Source organism: Martes martes (genome assembly GCF_963455335.1).
Source record: "Martes martes genome assembly, chromosome: 8".
In the NCBI taxonomy this organism is placed as follows: Eukaryota; Metazoa; Chordata; class Mammalia; order Carnivora; family Mustelidae; genus Martes; species Martes martes.
In genome coordinates, this window is record NC_137895.1 from 35,978,678 (window position 1) to 35,999,715 (window position 21,038).

Here is a 21,038-nt window from a genome sequence, read left to right on the forward strand (position 1 = left end):
ACACCCAGCACTGGTGCAGAGACATAATTGTTGAGCACTGAGTTTCAATAATAGCACTAACATTAATGAGCACAGATGTGCCCAGCATGACACCAAACGCTTTTCTTCATGTAAATTCTCAAAACGCTGGAGTCAGGTCATACCACATTACTCGAATTGATTTAATCAGCCTAATATTGTGAAACATCTTATAATCGTCGTATATTTTATCTTACTTTATTTTTTAAAAAGATTTTATTTATTTATTTATTTGATGGATGGAGATCACAAGTTGGTAGAGAGGCAGGCCGGTGGGGGTGGGGGAGCAGGCTCCCCGCTGAGCAGAAAGCCTGATGTGGGGGCTTGATCCCAGGACTCTGGGATCATGACTTGAGCTGAAGGCAGAGGCTTAACCCACTGAACCATCCAAGCACCCCACGTCATATATTTTAGAATGACAGAATCAATAGTATTTTTTTTTTTAGACTTATGATAAAATATGGTGGGTGCTATGGTCTGAATGTTTGTGTCCTCCCCAAATCCATATGCTGAAATCCTAACACCTAAGTTGATGGTAATAAAAAAAAGGTGGGGGAGTGGTTCACAACTTTCAGTGTATCTGATACATATATCAGATACATATGTATCTGATACATATATCAGATACATATGTATTGTATCTGATACAATAAACCTGCCAACAGAGCATGTAAGCATCTCTTTATCTCCTGTATTGATTAAGAGACAGTGCAGTGTAACATTCAGGAATACCTTGGTTCAAATGTTGCCCCTACTATTAACTGGCTCTGAGATCTTAGGGAATTTACCTTACAGCTTGATGACTTCACTTTCCTCATCTGCAAAATGGAGACAGTCTGGTAACCTCCCCACTTGGATTTTGTGGGGATTAAATGAAAATTCCATGAGAATTTCTCAGGACAAAAAAGTCCTAAGTAAATGCTTGTGTTACTGTTACATTTGATGAATTCATCATGGAAACGTGGTATTTAACAGAGAATTCAGGCAAGATGCCTTTTGCTTTTTATTCCTTTCTCATTTAATTTTTTTTAAAAGATTTTATTTATTTATTTGACAGAGATCACAAGTAGGCAGAGAGAGAGAGAGAGGAAGGGAAGCAGGCTCCCTCTCATTTAATTTTTATATCTTAAATTTTACATGTTGAGTTCAGTTAAATAATTTTTGGATAATTACTTATTTATTATAATTTTCTATAAGCTATCTGAAAGATAGTTTAAGTCACTTATTTTTTTTAAAGTTTTTATTTATTTTTATTTGACAGAGAGAGAGAGATCACAAGGAGGCAGAGAGGCAGGCAAAGCAGGCTCCCCGCTGAGCAGAGAGCCCGATGAGGGGCTCGATCCCAGGACCCTGGGACCATGACCTGAGTCAAAGGCAGAGGCTTTAACCCACTGAGCCACCCAGGCGCCCCTAAGTCACTTATTTTTTTCACATTTTATCAAGTATATATTCCTTCATAATGTGCACGTTAAAGAAAATATAAAATAGAAAGTAAGCCTCCCCCCACCCCCGCCAAAAAAAAAAGGCTGCCAGAGTCCAAAAACCTAGAACAACTATTAACATAGCTTGTTTGGTTTTCTTTTCTTTCTTCTTCTTCTTCTTTCTTGAGAGAGTGTGTGTGTGGAGTTGGAAGGGGCAGAGGGAGAGAGAGAATCTCAAGCAGGCTCCACAACCAGCACAGAGCCTGACACTGGGCTTGATCTCATGACCCTGAGATCGTGACCTGAATCAAAATCAAGAGTTGGATACTTAACTGAGTGACCCAGATGCCCCTTGTGTTGCTTTCCTGACGCTGTAGTTATTTTGTAAAATTTAATCATTCTTCATGTACAGTAACATAGGCAGCTGACTGTTATTATATGTTCTTTATAAATTTAACTTAGGATTTTAAATATTTCATCAAATAGAAATAACACTAATGTATTTAATCATTTTTATTTTTCAAGTATTTAGATGCTTTTCCATTTTTGCCTCTAACAAATAGCAATGTTGTGCTCCAATTATAGGCTTTTGTTGATAATCTTAAACATCGAAGAAAAATATTTTCTTAACATATGTTTTCATGAGAATTATTGAGAATAAATGCTAGAGTAACTTAAGGGAATATGTTGTTATTTGAATGTGAATCTCTTTATTTCTAATGAAATTCTGTATTTACTTATCTTTTAAAATCTGTTATATTTCCTCTTTGGGGAATTACTCATTCATATCCCTTGGTCTTTATGTTCTGTTTTCCTTGTAGTTTTACAGCTTCTCATGTCTTAAGTAGACGGGTGTTTTATCTTGTGATTTTATGGAAATTATTTCCTATCATTTAACTCTTTGTCCTTTAACTGTATTTCCTTTGGAAATACATTAATCCTTTAATTTTTCCTTTATTCTTTGCTTATAAGCTTAAAGACTCCCTTTCCTGGTTTTCCCTTTCTATTCATATGAAGTGTTAATTCTAAAAGGCTTGCAAACATATCACACATAAAATATACACAGGTGTGAAGATTAAAAAGATTAAATAATATTAATCTATTAGACACACTGTAATAGCAAATTTAAAAATAAAAAATCACAGGTAAGAAATGAAATAGTTTGGAATGACATTTAGAAATATCATGTTCTTGGGGCGCCTGGGTGGCTCAGTGGGTTAAGCTTCTGCCTTCGGCTCAGGTCATGATCTCAGGGTCCTGGGATCGAGTCCCGCATCGGGCTCTCTGCTCAGCGGGGAGCCTGCTTCCTTCTCTCTCTCTCTCTGCCTGCCTCTCTGCCTACTTATGATCTCTGTCAAATAAATAAATTTAAAAAAGTCTTTAAAAAAAAAAAAGAAAGAAATACCATGTTCTAATTATATATCTGTGAACTGTCTGTGCTGTCCTTGGAGCAATAAAGGGACACAAATACTGATATTTTAATAAAATATTTTGGTCTTAAGCATTAAACATAATTGTATCTCAATGAAATTTTGGAAAAGCTAACAAAAATGTATTTTCAAAAATGTATTTTAAATCAAGGCAATACCATTACTTAGTTCATTATTTAATTTTTAAAATTACTCTTGGAGTTTATGAAGTAATTAAAATATAGACTGCTACAACACAATCAACCCCAGTTCACTGCCATCTTCTGAATAGCTTTAATTACAATAATAAAAAATAACTACAGACCTCTTACCAATTCGACCTATCACATATTTTTAACTCCCCCTTTCAGTGTTCACTGAAAAAATATCAAATATGACATTTTAACAATTTCCTCCCAGACCTACTTTATTTTTTTTTTGACATTATTTTGTTATTTATTTGAGAGACAGAAAGTGAGACAATGAGTGGAAGGGGCAGAGGGAGGGGAAGAAAGAATCTCAAGCTGACTCTGTGCTGAGTGTGGAGCCTGATGCAGGGCTTGATCTCACAGCCTTGAGATCAGGACCTGAGGCGAAACCAAGAGTCAGTGGTTTAACTGACTGTGCCACCCAGGAGCCCCAGGGCCTACATTTTAAAATGAAGTTTAAGAGCATCCTGAAGACAAACAGACTATAATATCAATAATTGAACATCCTGGACTTAGAAGTTGAAAGAGCTGGACTTTTCAAGTTCTTTTCCCACTATGAATGTTGATAATTTCTGACCCAGAGAATCATGTGGAAATTCTGAACTTCCATTATTTCAGTCAAATGGAGTTGAGATCTATTCCTACCTCACAGGAATTACATAATGATTGAAAAAGATTGGGATAAATGTAGTAACACATTTTCAGGTTTCTAAAATTGAGAAGTAGAGCCAAATAATAATCTAGATAATTATAATTTTTTTAAATAAGATTTTATTTATGTATTTGACAGACAGAGATCACAAGTAGGCAGAGAGGCAGGCAGAGAGAGAGAGAGGAGGAAGCAGGCTCCCTGCTGAGCAGAGAGCCCGATGTGGGGCTCGATCCCAGGACCCTGAGATCATGACCTGAGCCGAAGGCAGAGGCTCAACCCACTGAGCCACCCAGGTGCCCCTAGATAATTATAATTTTAAAAATTCTACACTTCTCTGTAGGTTCAAGAGAAAGAAGGACAAAATGACTGTTCCTTTACATTAGAAATGATTTCATGGTTGCCCAGATCAGCCCTCTTCCACTACCAATGCTTGAATTCCTTCTAGCATCCTTATAAACCCACAGTTGAAAAATCTTCAATGGGCATTCATTTCATAAGCTGATGGCTCTCATAAATTATAATGTTCCTCCCATGGAGCCAGAACTATCTTCTCAGAGTTTGGTCCTCATTCTGCCCTTGAACTATCCTCCAGATATATGCTGTGTCTTCTGCATCAAGCTCTCTCCCTGCTTTATTGCTCCTCAGTGTATCCCCTTGTATCTATAATTCTTTCTGGTGATCTCCTACTATTTATTCAAATATAGTTTATGTGTACGTTCATCAGGCATAGTTCTCCTGCTCCCCAACCCCCCAAATCAAGGCCCCCTTTATAGTCCTTCATAAAAACAACTGTAATTATAATTAAATGATCATTTTTACAATGTGGGCCTCCCTCACCAGTTTGGCAGCTCTACTGGAGCCTGTCTTGTTCCCTGTTGTCTCCCTACACCTAGCTTGATAAATACTGAGTTGGATGAAGAGGTTCAGGACTCATTACTATACAGCTGAACCCCTGGAATGAACAACTTCACCCACAGAGTGTAACTGTAATAAAGAAAATGAGGCTAAGGGCTTAACTCTTAAAAACATACAGTTAGAGGTTGATAGGAGAAGAAGAAACCATCCAAGGTCTACACAAAAGTGCGCTTCTCAAGAGCGTTTATCACAGTCTGCTTCCTTTTCCCTTTTTTGCTTTTGTCCTTAATAACTAATGAATTCCCATCTACCCAGATTTATACACAGTAGGTGTCTTATAACAAATGCACATTAACTTAAGCTGTTTCAATCTACATAAAATTTACTACTACGCACATAAAGAAAAAATTGTAATAGAATTATTCTGGTTGATAAAATGGTTTTCCTACTAATTCTTCAAAAAGAAGAATAAAAGAGAGTGACTTCTTGTCTTGACTTTTATTCTTTTGGCAGAAGCTTTCCACTGGAGCCAGTGGGAAAACCATGGAGAATCCCTTGAAGTACAGGCCCACACGACACATCAAGGCACTAAATTCTCATCTTTGAAATTTATAAACCAAATTCCATAAAAATTTCATATGATTTGTTCCATATGGGCATGGGATGCACTGTAAGCTTGATGACATATGAATGTAACATTATACTATTACTGATACCATAGTGTGAAACCTGTTTTCTACATATTCTTTAACATTTTTGATGCAAGATCAGTGAGAAATTGAGTATATATTAACAACAACATGAAATCTTAGTATAGAAAAACATTTTGAAAGCTCACATCAACTCTTTCACATTTTACAGATAAGGAATCTTAATCCCAGAGATTACAGGTACCAGAAAGCCCTACATTTAAAAAACTTATTGAACCAGTTTTATAAACCTATATAGCTTTCTTTGTTGCATGCCATCCTGAAGAAAAAAAAGACAATCTTGTACTCAACCCTTCCTCAAAAACACAAAACTGGTAGATTAAAAATACAAGTAACTGAGAGTAATTTTTAAAAAATATTTTAATTATTTATTTGTCAGGGAGAGAGAGTGAGAGAGCATACGAGCAGGGTGAGGGGCAGAGGGAGAAGCAGGGAGCCAGATGTGGGACTCGATCCCAAGACTGAGCTGAAGGCACATGCTTAACCGACGACTGAGCCACCCAGGCATCCCAACTATGAGTACTTTTAAATACTGCCTTCTAATTATCATTGCAGTCAATACAAATTCTATAATTAATTCCCTTTGTCTAGTCCCAAATGGATGGCATTTTCAAAGTCATGTGTATTATTAACAAGCAAATCAAAAGCACATCAACATACAGGAGAGTGAAGTTCCAATAGAACAAAACTCTCCCACACTGACATTTTCATGGGCATTTGCAAAAGTATTGGAAAAAAAAAGATAACAAAACATGTATATTTTATTTAAATAAATAAATTTTTTAAGCTGAGGAAGTATTATTATTCATTCAATTGTGGGTATAAATATCCTAAAAATATCCATAACCAGTAAGTTGATGGAGAACTGATAGGAATCATATTATGTATCTCCTTGGACAAGAAGTAATAAACCAACATTTATTGCACATTACCGTGTGTGTATAGGACAATATGCTAGATATTGATGTGCAAAAATGGAAATCAGGGTCTCTCCATTCTCAGTTGTCTTGGATATTTCTAAAGAAGGTAAGTGTATTCTTTCAACAAAATATTTACATTTCCACAACCATTCCCAAGTCTAATCTATCTTCTCTTGACTAAAACATAGCAAGAGTTCCCCTAGACCTTTCCCTAATCCTGTCTTCTCCACACGGTCCCCTCCTTTGCCTTAGGAAGAAAATGCAAACTCCTTAGCTTGGTCGATAAAACCCCACAGGCTCTGCTCTGCTTTCTCTCCAGTCTCATCTCCTCCCACTTTCCAATCTGGTTCAATATGATCCAGTCATATTGGCCTTCCTTCTCTGTGTGAACACAAGCTTGTTCTTGCCTTTGGCCTTTGAACTTTGTTTCTTCTATCTGAAATGCTCTTACCTGGCTCTTCAAATAGCTAGTTCACACGTGCAGGTTTCAAACATCACCTTTTCACAGATGTTCTCCTTGACGACTTGCTGTCAAGAAGCACCCCACTTCTCCCGCATCACCTTCTTAAAATGACATCACACTATTTATTTCATACATAGCACTACTCACTTTCTGAAAATAGAATGGTACCTCAGACCATCAGACACGTTGTATACACATTAAAGTGAATAAAAGTCCTTCCCTAAACTTTTTAAGCTGAGTTATAATTATATGCATTTGACATTCTAAAACTGCATAGAAGGACCTGCTAATTGAAAATACCTACTTACCTACCTGCATATCTGCTTGGGTATCTCCCCATGTTGTGAGAGAAATGGAACATACATTAGAGAAGGAAAGTCAATGGCAGTTATCAAGAGACCCAAAGGTTAATTACTTTTAACTAACTTGGACAAGCCAATTTCATTTCTCTAGGCTTTGGTCTTTAGGCTTTATTTGTACAAGAGAGGGATTATATCAGAGCATTTTAAGGAACCTTCCAGTTCTAAAATTTAGTCATTTGAAGTAGATTTCTCCCAAATTAAGTGTACATTTTTTAGAACATAAGCATAGTCAGACAGGAATATCAAGCATTCAGTTATGGGCTTCCTGTCCATTTGTAGGTTATTTTGTCTTAACTACCACTTCTTGATGCTTTATCCTGAGTCTTTTTCATTTCCTATTCCAGAATGGGAAAAAGTATTGAAACTATTTCACAAAATTATAGGACATTATGCACTCATTCCTCCCATTAAAAATACACATATTTTTAATAGTGTATATACGCTAGAAACTTTAAAATAATCCAGGAGTGCTAAGAGTCCGTTTTTATACATACAGTTACAGAATGCGCATTATCACTATTTTCAAGTAACCTTTACAATAAAGGATTTGTTACACTTTCTGTTAAAACTAAATCCAAAAATTTCTCACTAATACCAAAACTGGAAAAAAAAAATCAGGAGGATGATGTCATAGAAAAAAATAATAAAACAGAAGTGGGTAAAGACAGATAATTCATAATAATGAGGAGGCAAACTCTTAAAACAAACACAACAGTGCTTTTTTCCCTTTGCAATTCCAATGAACCAATAAGGAAATGTAAAGGAATCGACTATGAAAAACCTAAAGCATATAATAAAATTATGGGAACAAGATTAGGAGATTATTAAGTGGAACTAGTTCGAGGTAAAGGAAGCACAGAAGGCAAGATCAGGGGAAAAAATTCTACTTCAAAAGATGCAATAAGAAGCACTCAGGGAAAATAATCATGGACCTACTTTAATGCACAGTAGGGGTGCCCAAAATAGTATGCATGAGAAAATCTAATTTAAAATAGTTCATATGAGAAATCCTGTAAAAATAAAATAAATTCTGCAGCAAACTTAAATTAGTTGACTGCCAACCCAACATGCAATAACACTGCATCATGAAACAAAATCTGGACTAGTTATGCAACAGCCCATGTGAAATTATAGGCTGTGTTATGCTGGAAAGATAAAGCATCATGACCCGAGATTTATAAACATATATCCAAAATGTAAATAAACAAATGGACTTGTGGTTGGTAAAGTGCATCTTCCACTTTACTTTTTCCATTTTCCACACTGACAGCCTTTCACTGAATTTCGTTTTACCAACTGTAAAACGTTAGAAAGAATAACTTTAAGAAGGATATTAGCTTTATTCCTTCAAGATTTAACCACCATCTATCTTTCAGTTTACTACTTGATAATAACACATCAAAGCCAAGAGCAGTCAAAAAATCATCCCCCCCCCCCCCGAGGATCAGGAAAATTAAATGCTTTTTGGTTCCTTGAAAGTCACGCCAACTACAAATCTGGTAGAAATAAGTACTTTTACCCAACACCAAACCAGCTATATACTTCACCTCACTTACCACATGACTCACTACTAATGACAGAGTGGAGTGTGACAGAATTGTTATGTAAGTTCATTCTGGGCTGATTAAGGCCAAGGCTAACCTGAATGAGAAAGACATCTTTTACACTATTTATGGTTTATCCTTGACCCCAGTCTCAGGTATCTAGAGGCCTGGGTACATTTCTATTTTCCAGAAAGCTAGAACTTGTCATCAAAATGTAAACCTCCAAAACTTCAAAATGATAGATCAGTGAACAATACATTATCATTTACAAGTATAAGAGAGTTAATATTCTGGTTCCATACCAGGCATCAGGCAAGGAGCAGGATGCTTTTCTGATGAGCCCTTATACTTCACACTGGACTTGAAAAAGACAATTGTGAAAATGCCTCTCCCCACTGAAGTCCTATGAAAATTACTAATGGAAAATATAATGCATAGCCCTCGATAACATGACTGCTTTGAATGAGAAGCTAAGACTACAGCATGGGGCGAAATCTGGAGCAACGAAGCCCATGCCCTCTCAAAATGCTCTTTGCCGGCAAATCCTAAATCTCATACCAACGTTAACAGTAAATGTGGGGGACGTGGAAAAAACTATCAACCACTCACCATAATGCATGTAACAGTTTCCTTTCGTGGGATCCAGCTCAATAGCCTTCAAGAAGAATTTTTCAGCCTCACTCTTACGACCCTTAAAAAACAGAGAAAATGGATGATTCAGCAGTAGATTGTGAAGGACTGTTTACCTCCTGGGCCCAAATGAAGTAAGTAGACTCACGCCTACTTAGCAATCATCACACACACAAAAAAGTGTTGTTGTTTTTGTTGTTGTTGTTGTTTAAATTTTTAATCTAAACAAGGATGATCAAGGAGAGTATGCTGAGAGACAAGACTGAAGTCAAAATCCTGGGAAACACCAAGATTAAAAGAAAAGACACTGAGAGTGAGTTCATCAAAGAGATCAGAGAAGAGGCCCGGAAGGCAAGAGAAAAAAGTAAAAAAAAAAAAGGATTTCACAAAAACAAAAAGGATGAGATAGTTTTAAGGAATGGTGGGAAACATTATTTTCATTTTCTATTTTATTATCTCCCTTCCGTTTGTTTCCTCTTCATTTCTTCTTCCTGGTAAAGAATTTGGAGCATTTTGGCTTTTGAGATTATTTTGTCCTAATGGTTCGCTTTACATATGAAGAAGTAGGTCACAGTTTGTTGAATCTCACACAACTACTGCTTATCTTTCATGACTAAAATACTCCTAAACCAGGATTTAATCTAAAGCTAGCGTTTCTTCCTAGCTACAGTTTTAATTTTAAGTAAATGTTACCATCATCCCCAGAAGAAAATAAGCAACAAGTAGGGGGAAAGACTTGTAGGCAATAGACTGACTTTTCATGAAATAATATGATTCCTGGTAGATCCTAAAACTGTATGCTCTTTACCGTGTTATAGCATCTGAACTGAAATGGCCTACAGAGTAGCACAAAGGGGTGGCTTGAGATAGAAGAGCCCCAAGGAGAACTTTCCTGGGGCAAGCCTGTCTTGCCCTGTAAGGCTGGAATGAAGAGTTCTGCGGTCTGAGTGGCAGCAAGGCACTGGGTGGTGGACATCTCCAGAAGTCATGGTCTAGAGTGAAGAGAACTCGTCTGATCTCTTTGTTCCTTCTAACTTATACACTATCTACCATAGCAACTTTAGGCAATGTTTTTCTTTCTTCAGATATTTTTTTTTAAACCACTGCCACAGAGATAAATCTTGCAAAGGTAGACGTGTGTAATTGACCTACATCCCACCATTCAACTTTGACTCACTTCTCTGTCTACCCCTTCCTTTTTGCTCATTCACTCATTTAAAAAATTCACTGTCTCTACATCCTTTATTCACCATCACTCTCCCCAGTAGGACCCAGCCTACATACAGTTTCTACCGTCTACAGCAGACGGCAGACAACCGACATCTTCGTTTCTTCTTCCATTTTACTAATTCTACTCCAGTCAGGTAACTTCTCTTTAACTCACAAGTCTTGCAAAATACCCAATAATTAAAATTTTAATTCCCTGCCATATTTCTCATAACATGTTAACTTCAAAGGAAAGAAAGTACAGGCAAAAGGCTCCCCACACATATCATACTTTCATGAAGTTAGTAAGAATTAGCAAGAATCTTACAAAGTTAGGATTCCATAAAATAATTAAATAACTGTACTGAATCAGGCCGAGTAATGTGTAAGTTTGGATCATAGGTTCTAGGCAGGCAGAACAGCTTCCCCATTGGTGTAGCCATGTGACCCTTAGAAAATTATATCATCTCATAGCTGTAGTGTTCTCTATTACATAATTGAAGATAGGTAGAGCACAGGGAATTTCTAGGGCAGTGAAACTATTCTGTAGAATATAGAAATAATGGACACATGTCATTATATATTTGTCAAAACTCATAGGCAGCACTAATGCAGGTTGATAATGATAGGAAAACTGTGTAGGCTCATAGGAGGGTAAGGGAGTATATGGGAAATTGCGGCTCAATTTTTTAAAACAACATTTTATTTATTTATTTGCGGGGGGGAGTGAGACTGGGGGGTAAAGGCAGAGGGGGAGAGAGAGATAATTCCAAGCAGACTCTACACCGACAGCAGAGCGTGACCCTATGACCCCAAGATCACAACCTGAGCTGAAATCAAGAGACTGATGCCCAACTGACTAAGCCACCCAGGTGCCCCTCAATTCTTTTTTATAAACCTAAAACTGCTCTAAAAATAAAGTGTATTAACTTTAAAAAGAAGATAACAATCAAATCTATTTCATAAGATTAGTAGATTACCTGAGACAAACTTAAAAAGTAGTTATTACAGTAACCTAGGTATAAGTTTGTAATACATGTTAACTATTACATATGCACACATACAGTATGCAATAGAACACAGAATTCTGAATGTCAAAGAGTATTTTTTGTTATCTACACAGTCTCAGAAACATGTGGTCAGCTTTTAAATCACCATTAGAAAATGACGTACAAAGAACTCACAGAAGATAATTAAAGATACAAAATGAAAACTATCCTTGTAAAGTCTGTACAAATGTTATGTACAAAGATACAAAGGGTTGTGAACCTTCTTCCACATAAGTTTTTCAGGATAGAAAAGAAACTGGCTCATTCATCAACGTCACAGTAAATGGGGTTATAAAATGCTTGTGTGTAGTCCATTGACAAAACAATAGTATGTAGTGCTAAAAACATGCACCAGATCGACTCAAAGGACAGTGGTCTCTGATTGCTCAGTGGACCAAATTATTAAAGGCAGTAAGTCCCAACACCTCCTAGATGTAAAATAAACACATCAAAGACCAGAACAATCTTTCTTGGGGTGGAGGGGAGTACAAAACCATCATGCAAAAACCTATCTTTCTGCTTGGATCACTATTTATTTAGTCAAGTGCCAAATAATGAGGAGGAAAATCAAATCCTCACAAGAATATAAGATATCAAGTCAACCACATGCATAAACCCACCACACACATATATTACTGTGTCTTAGGAAGAAAGATGGCACCTGGGAAGTTAATACTATGCTTAATCCAATTTATTCTTTCAACTGTAACTCTTTTAGAAAGGTGGTAGTTAAGGAAGTAGAGAAGAAAAAGTAATTTCTCAGCAGGTTTTTCTTGGTGCTTTTAGATTTTGTCAGCATTTTCTACAAGCAAGCATCATGGAGTACTTACTGGTTGTACAAACTCCTTGCATGTAGCACCATTACTCATTTCGTATACTGGCTGATGTCTGAGCATGTGGGGTGGTTCAGAAAACCAAGTAAAAGGCACTGTGGTCAGCTGTGACAAATAAGGGAAATGTGAGTTGGGAGGCTCAGTTTCTACCACCATCTCTGTGACTTGTTTATGTGCCTGTTCCTTTGTTTTTGTTGGTTAAAAATTATTTACTGAAGGCCTACTCTTTGTCCTGTACAGCTCTAAGTAACGGGGATGGAACTGTGAACAACACAGCGTGCTTGGCTTCGAGTCCTTAGTTACAAGAAGCACATAACGAACACATAACCCAATAAGTAGGGGAATTAGTTACAGAGCACTGTGGGCAAACAATTTCTCCAATTCTCATTGAAAGAACTGGCCCAGAGACAGCAAGCCTGTGTTTGAATCTTGCTGAATCTACTTATTTAACAGTGAGAGTGACTTGGAGTATCTTTAGGAACACATCTGAGTCTCTTTTTCCTCATTTGGGAATGTAAACATAATTAATACCAATTTGGACGATTGCTTAAAAAAAATCACAAGTTGTATGGAAATAACTAGCTTCGGATTTATCATATAAAACTCGGACATTCTTTGATATTTTTTCCTTCTATCTTTTCAAAAGAATCCTTCCTTCCAACTTCAATGCCACTTTTTGGTTTTTACTTACCAAAATTTAAAAATCCTTTTCCAAATTTCATGTCATGATAGAAAGTAAAAATTTTTTTAAAGATTTTATTTATTTATTTGTCAGAAAGAGAGAGAGAGAGAGAGAGAGCACAAGCAGGGGGAACAGCAGACAGAGGAAGAAGCAGGCTCCCTGCTGAGCAGGGAGCCCAATGTGGGACTGGATCCCAGGACCCTGGGATCATGACCTGACCTGAAGGCAGACACTTAATGGACTGAGCCACCCAGGTGTTCCTAGAAACTAAGTTTCACAATTTTTCTATAAAATGCTTCTCATTCCTGACACTTTCCCCTGCCTTAAGTCAAAGCCCTTCTCATTTTGCCTCTAGAAGGATACAGATTTCAGACGTCCTGACCTAATAAACTTCATTTCATCATATTAATTAATTTCTTAAGTGAAACTGTTTTTAGGTTATGCTCTTGCTCAGAAATATTTTAATAGCTCCTAGTTTCCACACGTTCTGTTTAATAATCAATTTAATTTTCAAAATCTTCCACAATCTAGCTCAAATCTTCCTGGATAAATTCCCCTACCTTATCAGGCCGATTTCCTCATCTGCCTTATCCATAGCTCCTATGTCTTCCCTTAGTTATTTCTTCCAGTCTGTAATGTTGCTCATTTTTTCACTTGTTCATATGCATTTTTTGCCTCAAGCCTTAACTAAACACTCAATTTTCTATAAGGCTTTCTGTGATGGCTGTAACTGCTAATAATTTCCTTTTTCTCTTAATTGTGATGATATGATTACTTTTAAGAGTCCTTACTAACGTGCTAATTATAGGACTTGAACTCTAAGATACTAGACCAAGTCCCTTCATATATAAAGTGCTTGGAGAGCGGATATTTAATTTGTACAAAATTGTAATTCTGGGTAAGTATTTAGAGTTTGTACATGACCATTCAGTGTACCTACACACAAGTCAGTTAAAACAGCAAAAACCCAGTATCCTGGAAAAAGGAGCAGTTGACAATGCAGATGATTAAGAAGTCAAGGACATAAAACAGCTAGAGAAATTCTTGGCATAATTCTAGGTTAGACACTACGCAGTGAGTATAGCGTCAGTACTGAAAATTAACCAACTGGACTGTGAGCAGCACAGTGCGATCTGGGAGCAGTGGCTGTGGGATCAGGAGAGTGAGCAGGATGAGAAGAGAGAACTGACATTTCCCTGGACAAGGGCAGCATCCATACCCAGGGATTAGGGCTTTGCGAGTATCAATATCCCTACATTATATTTACATTAGTATATTACTTGTAACACTATACTGAGTATTAAAAACATAGACACAAGATAGCATTATTTAAATTCATGGAAAAATCATTCTTAGGACTAGGTCTTGTCAGGTCTTCCCTCTCCTGACTGGCAGCAGGCAAACCTACACATGTTAGGTAAATAGTGAGTAAAGCTTATAGAGCCTGTTCCACGGTGTGAGAGTCACTTCCAGCTTATTTTGTTTCCTAATTAAACTGGATGCTACCATCACTGTTCAGAAACTGGTACCCACCCACATGGGTGTACAAGGCAAGCAGCACCTCTTCTGATGCCCGAGTAACACTGCTCCCCACTACAAAATATACAAATACTTTTTTTTCATTTATTTATTTATATATATTATGGGGGGCGGGGGCAGAGGGAGAGGGAAAGAGAGAATTGTAAGCAGGCTCCATGCCCAGTGCAGAGCCCAACATGGGGCTCGATCCCACAACCCTGAGATCATGACCTGAGCCCAAACCAAGAATGGACACTTAGTCTCCTGAGCTACCCAGTGCCTCTATACATAAATATTTTTATACAAAAATACATACACTCCCACAAATATTCTTAACTCTCACTTAGAGCACTCAGGAATACTAAGTATGAGAGAGAGGTACACTAGGGATGCCTGGGTGGCTCAGTTGGTTAAGTCTGCCTTCGACTCAGGTCTTTATTTCAGGATCCCGGGATCGAGCCCCACATCGGGCTCCCTGCTGAGCAGGGAGTCTGCTTCTCCCTCTGCCCCTCACCCCGCTCCTGCTCTCTCTCTCTCTCTTTCTCAAATGAATAAATAAAATCTTTAAAAAAGAGAAAATTACCCTATTAGGCTTTAGCTTGAATTGTTATAGTTGAAAAAGTAAACCATACCAAAAATTTTGTATATACTTTTTTAATAATAAATAAGCCATTATATCAACCAACCCCCATAAAGTGTGTCTTAATCCTATAACTCAGAATTTACTGAATGACACCAGAAAACATCAAGATTTGGTATTATTGCATTGCATTATATATATATATATATATATATATATACACACACACACACACACACACACATACACATACACACATACATACACACACACATATATGTATATATGTATATATACACACATATATATTTACATATATAAATTTTATAAATATATAAACTTATGTATATATTTCTTAAATTTATATATTTATACATGAATGTAATTAGTGTATTGATCTTCTTATGAACTAAATTGCTCCCATAAGACTTTACCTGTCCTTCAACAGTCATCCAAGCATTACGTAAGTAAAACCAGTCATAAAAGAACTAGGCTATCACTTTTGTCTTTATAGAACTTAACAGCTTATAGTGACTCCCTAGTTACTTAGTTCACATGCTCACATGTTTTCAGTAAAGTGCAGAGCTGTGAACAAAGTAATTTCTCCACTTTACATCTGAAAACTTAACATGAACTATTGTCTATAAAACCATAAAAAACAGTTCCTCAGGACAAGTCTAATTTGCAACCAAATATTTATACTGTAACCAGGGACTACCTGTGTCTTCAGTGTTGGTTGGAGTCCAATTAGGATAACTAGACAATTTCCCCTCCGTGTCCCTGCTCCTTATTTAGAGGCTGCTATAAGTATAATACAGAAGCCTTCCGCAGTTGTGTGCCCACGGGCTACTTCTGGACATGTTAGCATTTACTCTTGGAGCATGTCTGACAATTATGAATGGTGCTCATTTTTCACAACCAATGAAATTCACATCTTCATTTCACACACAAGTGTCTATCTGTAGGGACAATACATAAGAAAGGGAAGCAGCCATACAACAGGTCCAAAATCTTAAGTATAGCTTGGTAAATGTGTTGTTTAAACATGGATTGTGGTTTAATGAGCGCAAAAGGAAGAACAAGCAACTAAAAATATACTCTTGAAAAATTAATTTGTGAAGACCACCACTTACCAATGGAAAGGGCATTATTTGATAGTCTATTTTAACACCACCGTGTTTATGTATGAAGTACCTCGAGGAAATAAAGGTGTTTCCTTCTCAAAAGACCAAAAAAAAAAAAAATCATTTAAAAAATCCTAATAATTCAACTAATTTTTACAAACCAAGATGATTTATATCAAGCCATTTAATTCTCATACCCCTCTAGTTATTATATATTATCAACCAAAGCTAACTTGAATTACAGGCAAAGTAGAAGGACAGGACAGTGGTAACTTTAGTGATGAAATATTTCATCTCCATACCACTAAAATAGTCTTTCCCTATTGAAGTGATAAGAAACAATTTGATTTGGAATCACTGAAAGATAGATGGTTGATGAACTGGATACAGGTAGAACACAAAAACAGGAATCAAAGATAAGTCGACATCTGTGGCTTGTGGCATCTAGGTGAAGGCAGCTTCACTTATTCAAATGGGAAAGAGTTAAGTGTTGGTAGGAAGGTAAACACACAGTGGAGTAATCAAGTTCTACTTGATTAAGATGTTAGGGCAAGAGAGTATGGAGAATTAATTTAGGTAAGACTGACCAGATAGGAGGCCACAGACCAAGCACTGGCAGGGAGAAAGAACACTAGATACCTGGTACCTTGCTTTATAAGAAAGTAAAAGGAGAAAACTTGCAAGAATGCCAAGAAGGGAGGGGGGAGAAAAAAAGAAAAACTAAACAAAAAAGAGCTTTTATATTATAATGTTTTCAATAACAGAGAAAATACATATCTTACAATAACTTTAACTTGTCTTTCATAAATATTTAAAATAATAATTCAAAAATTCTAAATTATATGTTGCTTTCTACATTGCTTTGACGTTATGAGTGAAGAAGTTAGATTTTAGGGGCACCTGGGTGGCTCAGTGGGTTAAAGCCTCTGCCTTCAGTTCAGGTCATGATCCCAGGGTCCTGGGATCGACCCCTGCATCAGACTCTCTGCTCTGCAGGGAGCCTGTCCCCCCCCCCCAAACGCCCGCCCCGCCTGCCTCTTTGCCTACTTGTGATCTCTGTGTAATAAATAAATAAATTCTTTGAAAAAAAAAGTTAGATTTTAGGGTGCAAATACAAACAGCTAATTTCTAAAATATTATATAACTGAAGGTGTTTAGCTTCAGATTTCCTGTTATATTACAAGTGTTCATTTCCTTTCTACATCTGTTCACTTGTATATTTTCCCTTCAAGCTTAAAGAGGTCAATCCACACATACTGTAATAACATTTCAGTGGGAGATAATTAATTTGATAGGATACATCCACATCCCAAGCTCCATCTGGACAAACTGCTTCGCTTGTTACACTGCCTTGTTATACTATGTTCAATGTCAAGTTAAAATCAACATATTACCATAATTCTCCTCCATCCATAATAGTTTATAAGAACAATATTCAGATATTTTATTAAAATGTCTGATGAAGTGGTGGTGAAGTAAAAAATTTTGTTTGAATCAAATTTATAATTATACTACAGATAAATGTCCTGTAATATTTTACTTTACTAAACATTTTACTTTAATAAAATTTTACTTTAATAAAACTATGCCAGTCATTTTGGGGGGCACCTGGGTGGCACAGTCAGTTAAGCATCTGACTCTTGGTTTTGGTTCAGGTTGTGATCTCATGGTCGTGAGATGGAGCCCTGCATTGGGTCCATACTCAGTGGGGAGTCTGCCTGGAATTCTCTCTCCCTTTACCTCTGCCCCCTCCTCTTTATCTCAAATAAATAAATCTTAAACAAAATAAATTATGTCAATCACTTTAAAATATTAATATTGGCTATTTTTATTATTAATTATTTTATTAACATATAATGTATTATTTGCTCCAGGGTTACAAGTCTGTGAGTCGTCAGGCTTACAAACTTCACAGCACTCACCATAGCGCATACCCTTCCCAATGTCCATAACCCAACCACCCCACCCTTGCTCCCCTAACCCCCCAGCAACCCTCAGTTTGTTTCGTGAGATTAAGAGTCCCTTATGGCTTGTCTCCCTCCTGATCCCATCTTGTTTCATTTTTTCCTTCCCTACTCCCCAAACCCACCACACTGCCTCTCAAATTCCTCATATAGGGGAGATCATATGATAAAAAATTGGTTATTTTTAGACGTTAAGAGTAATGCATGTAATTTATCTTTAAATCACAAACAGAAAAATATGTTTTTAATTAAAATAATGAACTTTTAGCAATTCCTTAAATTTGTTCACTGAGTTTCAACAAATGTTTGTCGGGTACCTATCATGTGCCTATCACTGTGTTATGCACCAGGATGAAAATGGTGAATAAAGACATAACCTCTGCCAAAAATAAGGGCTATGGAATTTCAGTTAGAACAGCTGATCCGACCAAGCTGAGTACTTGGAAGGAAAAGTTTTTCAAGGGAACTGCTGCTTGTTCTAAAAACCTGAAAGGTGTGTATAGATTAACGACTTGAAGGGGAGAAAAAGTATTGTAAGTTGAGACACAGCAAAGGTAAAATCTCTGGGGCAGGAACACAAACTCACTGTATAGAGCCCAGGATGAGGGAGACAGAGAAAGGAAGGGCCATTTGAAAATGCAAGGAACAGTAAAGCACACCTGGCTTATGGGTTCCAAGCAGCAAGCTGTCATGATCTGCTCTGTTAATATCACTCTGAGGGCAGCATGGCCAATGGGTTGGAATGGGATCAGAAGATAGGGGCAGATTAGCTGAGGCTTTTAAAAAAACAGTGATGGGGTTGCTCATGGAGATGAAGAATACTGGACAGACATGAGGGATATTTAGAAACTACAGATAAAACTACCCGATGGATAGGAAAGGGACAGGGTATGATGAGGGGATGGAGGTAACAAAGATGACCTCTAGGATCCTGACTGTGAAATCGAAGGGGGGGGGGTGGGAAACATATAAATAATGGAGGAAGAAGACTAGGGAAAGGAAGTAAGACTAGTTTTGAAAATTGCAAAGATCGAGGTGGCTTTGGGACATATGAGATGCCAAGAATGCAGTTTGTTAATAAGGCTGAATCAAAAGGCTGGAGGTAGAGTAAAATAGTATTTCAGGAAAAGAGAAATAGTCAATTATGTCAAATGCTGAAAATCATCTACTGGATTTAATGACACAGAGATTACTGGTAACTTCAGTAAAGTATGTTTCTATGGAATAATAAATCCTGAAGCCAAAAGGAGGTGGGGTAAAGTTTGAGGGGTGGGGATGGGGACGTGGATAATGCAAGTGTAGACAGCGCTGTCGGTGTGTCTGGCTGTAAAGGAGAGGGGAAGCGACAATGTCAGTGGAAGGGGATGAGACACACGGGGCGTTCTAAAAAAGAACATAGAAATCAAAACATTAAGTCACAACCAGACATAAAAATTAATGTCCAAGTTTTTTTTTTTTTTTTTTCCTTAGCTTAATTGAAAATTAGTAGGGAAAATAACCCCAATCAATTTTTGGATGTCTTGGATAATTTTCCAATCATGGCCTTGGCCAAATAAAACCTGCCCAGAATTCTTACCCAAGTCATTTCCTCCTGGGTGCTCTAACAATGACTTGATCCCTGCTTCTGTAGTGGCACTTAACATAAACACTCTAATTATCATTTGTTATCTTCTTTTCTAGTTGTGAACCACTTCAGGAGAATTGTTCCATCAACACTTAGCCAACGGCCAGATGCATAGTAGGTGGTCATAAATGGATAAAAATGTTAAATGTCTTGGAAAGGCAGACACTAAAAACACATTTCTTAAATGCATATTCTCATTGGGATTGCTGCTTCAGTGATAAAAGGGCACAGCCTCCAGTGGGTGAATCTGATGAAATCACGAGGCCGGACTGATACCCAAAACATCATCCCTACAGGTCATTATTGTCAATACCCCCATTATACCAGGGAGGGAAAAAAAAGAAATCACAACTTTTATCAGCATTCTGGGGTCCATAAGATGGCACCAGAAGTTCGTAAAAATTGCTTTCCAACAGGAAACTTGACTAGGATGGATAAACTGGTCAATGTGATTTGATCTCTGTTTAGGCAATTAGGGCAACTGGAAAGTCCCTGAATCTCAGCTCCTCACAGTAAGTCCAACCATTCAGCTGGGCTGGTTTGTGCAGAGAGTGCTTCTTGTTTGTGTCAGGACCCGTTTCACGAGCATTGGCTGCATCACTACCTCCCAAACTCTTTAGCAATAGCATAGGAAGCGGCTCTGCTGCTTGCCCCCCCCCCCCAACGCCCCCAAGCAGCCTTGGCTCACACAGCTGAGTTGACACACTTGCTGCAGAAGCTTAAATCCCATGGGGATGGTTAGGAAAGCTGCCTTGTGAGAGTGGAAAAGCAGGAGCCTCAACCACAGCTGCTTTGCAGCTGGGTCACAAAGGAGAGCAAGAAATCCCTCGACACCATAAAAGGTAGCGAATGATGGGAAGGCAATCTCAGTGCCTCCATTTGTCACTGGCAGGGAGCCACTGGCTCTCAAATCCACATGCTCTCACAAGAGGATAAAGCCAGATGTAAATAATTCCCTAATTTTAGACTTTTTTTTGTAGAAAGCTTCAGCAGTAAAGGAGAGAGAGAGAGTTATTTGATTTATTTAGACCCAAAATTTCTTTGATGACTTAACCAGGGTACTGAAGAAAACACTGGATTCAGTAACAGAAACCTGAATTCTAGTCCAGTTCTGATACCAAAAAGGTGAAACCAAGGAAAGCCACTAATTTGAATAGGTTTCATTTTCCTCCTTTGTTGGTCAAAGGACCTAGGTTAACAAAACTCTATTGGCTACAACTCCCTGTTTAAAAAGTGAAATTCAGGGACGCCTGGGTGGCTCAGTT

The 21,038-nt window shown here is 37.5% G+C and overlaps 1 protein-coding gene across 2 annotated transcripts in view; it reads right to left on the bottom strand.

The window, feature by feature from the left end:
* The window catches only part of TMTC2 (transmembrane O-mannosyltransferase targeting cadherins 2), a gene marked incomplete at its 5' end in the record, with an annotated part of 430,973 nt that overhangs the window by 88,439 nt on the left and 321,496 nt on the right, over positions 1–21,038 (bottom strand). For both annotated transcript variants that reach the window (XM_080811368.1, XM_080811367.1), the window contains one exon: positions 9,173–9,254. In XM_080811368.1, coding sequence (XP_080667494.1) covers positions 9,173–9,254 — 82 coding nt within the window. The remainder of the gene's footprint in view (positions 1–9,172; positions 9,255–21,038) is intronic.